This window comes from Euprymna scolopes, chromosome 22 (assembly GCF_053919585.1).
Source record: "Euprymna scolopes isolate OS-2025 chromosome 22, ASM5391958v1, whole genome shotgun sequence".
Classification (NCBI taxonomy): Eukaryota; Metazoa; Mollusca; class Cephalopoda; order Sepiida; family Sepiolidae; genus Euprymna; species Euprymna scolopes.
Genome location: NC_136503.1, coordinates 70,051,663 through 70,056,112, shown reverse-complemented (window position 1 = coordinate 70,056,112; position 4,450 = coordinate 70,051,663). Strand labels below are relative to the sequence as shown.

General features: G+C 28.7%; 1 protein-coding gene across 10 annotated transcripts in view; it reads right to left on the bottom strand.

Annotated features, from left to right (window-relative positions):
- LOC145243461 (RNA binding protein fox-1 homolog 2-like) overlaps positions 1 to 940 on the bottom strand; it is a 486,106-nt gene extending 485,166 nt beyond the window's left edge. For 3 of the 10 annotated variants that reach the window (XM_080106365.1, XM_080106379.1, XM_080106393.1), the window contains exon 1: positions 695 to 940. In XM_080106365.1, the coding sequence (XP_079962491.1) occupies positions 695 to 724 (30 nt within the window). In that variant the 5' untranslated portion in view covers positions 725 to 940. Of the gene's footprint in view, positions 1 to 173; positions 505 to 694 lie in introns of those variants that run through there. The other 7 variants (XM_080106363.1, XM_080106400.1, XM_080106401.1 and 4 more) reach the window with 6 other exon arrangements.
- Positions 941 to 4,450: the final 3,510 nt, after the last annotated feature.

Sequence of the window (4,450 nt, the reverse complement as noted above, 5' to 3'; positions counted from 1 at the left end):
TCGTGAAGAAAATGAGATTTGGCGGTAGAAAATAATTTTTGCTTCGTTGGCATTTTGGGCAAGAAAACGAATTAGGGGTAAAAAAAAAAAAAAACAATTTTTTAAATAAAACAAGGAAAAAAAGATAAAAGTTTCACTGAAATATATTCAGAAAATATAAGCGGAATATTCACCAAAATCGATTGTTGCGCTTGAGAACTGGGAACCCACATCTCGATGAAAGTGTAAAAAGTTATTAATTCTGTTTGTCCAAGGAGAAAAAGAAGCTTACAACAAACACACTAGTAATTGCTGCGCAACAAGAAAGAATTCCTTCATTCAAATCCTTTGGAAACTGCGTAATAAAGTCTCAGACGATTATCAATTTGGTAAGAAAAAAGTCTTATTTCAGTTGTCTTTTAGTCAACCAAACAGTTAAAATTTTGGAATAATGTATTATATAACCATTTTTCTTTTTGAAATGTACAAATTATAAACGTAAAAAACAAAACAAAAAAACTAAAAGTACTACTATGACTAACAGACTGTTAGCGCCTTCAACATTAATTTAAAGAAAAACTTGGCATACATATCTCTCTGTCTTTCTTTTTCTTAAGCAAGCAACATGTATTTCTTAAGAATAGAAGTAAATATAAGTTAAAATCTGAAATAAAAAGTTGGCCACAAAAATTATGCTGACCACAAGGATTCTTACCAGTGATTTTGGAAGGGGTGCTGGCCACATTAGCAAAAGCTTGTGTCAAGATTATCAGGAATTAATGATTTTTTATAAAAAATCCAGTAGCCTAGAAGAGAAAGATTTTAGTGGAGTGAAAAGAATCAAGATGGCGGGCAGGGTAGCCTGATAACTAGGAGCAGTGATATCTTCCAGTTGGAATTAAGACCATCTTTGTCTTAAAGAGTTCCAATAAGGCCCCTCCCTTTTAGACTGACTGACTTTCTGTTGGTTGTTGAAATCCACATGGCAAAGTCAGAAAGAAGGGGGGAGGTTCTGCAGGGTGATAAAGGCTACTGGCTGGGTGAAACTTGATCTCCAAAAGAATCTTGTTAGTTCTTAATATCTACTGTCTATGAAAATGAACAGTGTGATAACATTTCTACAAAACCTATATATATACACACACAGGCATACACTGGGAAATCACTTAACTTAATTGCTGCAAATGAGGGCAGTTATGATTAATTTATAAATTTATTTGGATTTAAAAGTAAATGTTAATAAATCACACCTATATATATATATATATATATATATATATATATATATATATATATATATATATAATTTTAAGTTTTCACTTGTAAACTTGTATTCCTTGTGAAATAATAAATTGTAAATTCAAATTTACAGAGTTTAAATTGAATTTATTCATGTCAATGCTCTATCTCGAGTATTGAACTTTCTCATCTAGTTAGGATTGTCCTATAAATATTAGTATTAATATTTATGCTCATTTTAAGTTTACAGAATTTATTCAATGTGTAAACTTGAGGTTTTTAAATCTATCTATCTATCTACAGTATGAAAATATACTAATCACAAGTAAACTACACAAAAACGTTTGTGTTTAATTCCTTAAGGAAAATTATCAGGCTGATTTCCTTTGAGAAAGAAACAAATGTTTCTGTGTTGTGATTTCCCTTGGGAATGAAACACAAATCTTTCTGTGTTGCTTACTTAGTGGAGGTATGTTTTTTTTTTTAATACTACTAAGCTCTAGTCATGAATTAAACACTGTTGAAGTAAATACTAAAATAATATCTACATAACATGTTATTTTATAAGTGTGTGTGTGTACATGGGTGTGTGTGTACATGTGTGTGTGCATATATCTATCCACACATAAGAGCTGAGATACACTGTCTGTGAATGGCATATACATAAGATCGGTTGTTATTTTTTAGTTCAAACCGTTGCTTATATTTGTATTTAATTTTCACTTTCCTAAGTGATGAAGAGGAGAAAGAGATTACCTCCCCCTTTATTTTTGCTTTTGCGTCGCCCCCCCCTCTTGTTTTGTCATATTTTTATTTATTCAATTATTATTTTTATTTATTAAATATTTAAATATTCTATTCATTAAATATTTAAATGTTTTATTTAAGTACTTTTAGATATAAAATTTTATTCATGGACATGTGTTTCTGGATATCATCCATCATCAGCATGGATCAACCATCAACAAAGGTCAAACTCACGCTATATGTGTATATATAGATCACATTTTTCTTTTTGTGAATTTTGTGCTCAGCCACATAGATTTACATACATGCCTACATTTATTTATATATATATATATATATATATATATATATATATATATATATATATATATATATATATATATATGTATGTATAGTATTTGAAGTTTTTAACCTTCAAAACTATACAAAAAAAATTTTTATCATTCGTTAGAAAACCATCTAGTCAGTAAGTTATTTAGTCACCTGCAATCACTGCATCAACTCGCTCTCGAATTTACTATAGTACCAATAATCTATTTTTCAAGGGATCATCAGTTGTTTACCATGAAACACTGTTTCGGGGATTTAAAAACAAAACAGTATATTACATCATGGCTCCCCAGCAGTGTTGATCAAACACTACCACCCTTAATCTTAGGAAGAGGACATGTTACAAACATTTGATCCAATTTCCTATTCTTAATTGCAGTTACTAACCTTTTCATACTATAAAAATGAATTTCTTACCTGTGTGATTCATCAATTTCTACATTTAAAATGGATATATTTTTTAATTTATCAGTCTTGTATTTATAAGATTATGGATTAATCCATTTAACTACTTATCACCCCCACTATGATTAGTGTTTAGTATATTTACATTCTTATTTAAAATTAGATATATAAAGGTTAAAAATATTTTTACATATATACATTTTTTTATTTTTTTTTTTATAATTTTATTATATGTAATTATAAATACATTTTATATATTGCTAATATAGTTTTGGATTTCCTTTATTAATATAGTCTGGTTAATTTTAAACGATTCAAAAGCATCAGGATAACAAGCAAATGCTTTATTTAACTGTTTAAATATTTTAATTTTATCCCCACCTTGTTTTATCATCCTTATTACTAAGTTAGAAACTGGTGGTATAAAATCTGTTAATTTTAAAGTAACGCGAGCTATTCTCAAAAACTCTGACATAATGGTTCCATAAAAACAGGGCAGGTGCTATCTTTATGCGGCATACATACTATTTTAAAGGGGAAGGCGTTTCTTTTATCAAATATTTTATAAAGAAAAATCCCATCCTCGATTTTTATATCTAAATCCAAAAATGTAGCCTGTTGTCCTCTATGTTCAGAATTCAATTTTAATTCGTTTGGATATATAAGATCTTTATTTTTTTGGAATTCATCATTATCATTTATACATATAAGGTCATCTATAAATCTGCTACAACCATAAAAGTTATATGTTTTAGATATATCAGTTTTTAATAGTGATGACGTATATATATATATATATATACTCGAGTCTATGTAAATACAAATTTGACCAATATATATATATATATTGTATTTTGTGTACAGAAAGTTGTTCGATGAGACAAGTCATTGGTACCGTTGGTTTCAAGCCCGATAATTAGGACCGTTTTAGATATCCATATCAAGCTCCCTTCAGCCAATATATGGTGATGATGATACAGAAGAAGAAGGTATCTTAGAATTTGATCTGGCCATGAACATGTTAGTTGCAAAATACTGTTTTCATGAAAAAAGGAAAGCCATTGTGTCATGGAATCTGGAACAGCAAAGACTCAACTAAATTATTTGTAACAAGAAAAATACAGAAAGCTCTTGTGTGATGTAGAAATAATACCTGGGGAAGAAATTGTGACACAGCATAAACTAGTTATTTATGACTTTTAGTTGAAGAAAACTCATGGGGTAAAGTTTAACTTCATCTTTTTTTTTTGTTTGTTTTGTTTTACGGCATATTAATCCTTTTGAATTATTTAATGTCCGATCCAGTAATTTGGGAAAAATATTTTATGCTTTAAGTTCTTTATATCTCCAAATATTTATTTATGATGTTTGGTTTGATTGTTTTGTTTTATGGCATATCAACCATTTTCAGGTTATTTAATACGAAATCCAGTAATTCTGGAAAAAAAGGTTTTATTCTTCAGGTTTTTTTTTATATCTTCAAATATTTATTCATGGAGTTTGGTTTGGTTGTTTTGTTTTACAGTATACCAACCCTTTTGAGCTTATTTAATGCCGAATCCAGTAATTTTAGAAAAAGGTTTTTATGCTTCTTTATATTTTCAAATATTTATTTATCATGTTTGGTTTGGTTGTTTTGTAGATTAACCTCAGAAGAAAGGTATGGAGATTGATGTAGAAGACCTGAAATGTGAGTTTAAAAGTAAGTGATCAAATGTTGCCTATCAGCTCCATATAAGGAGTGTGGACA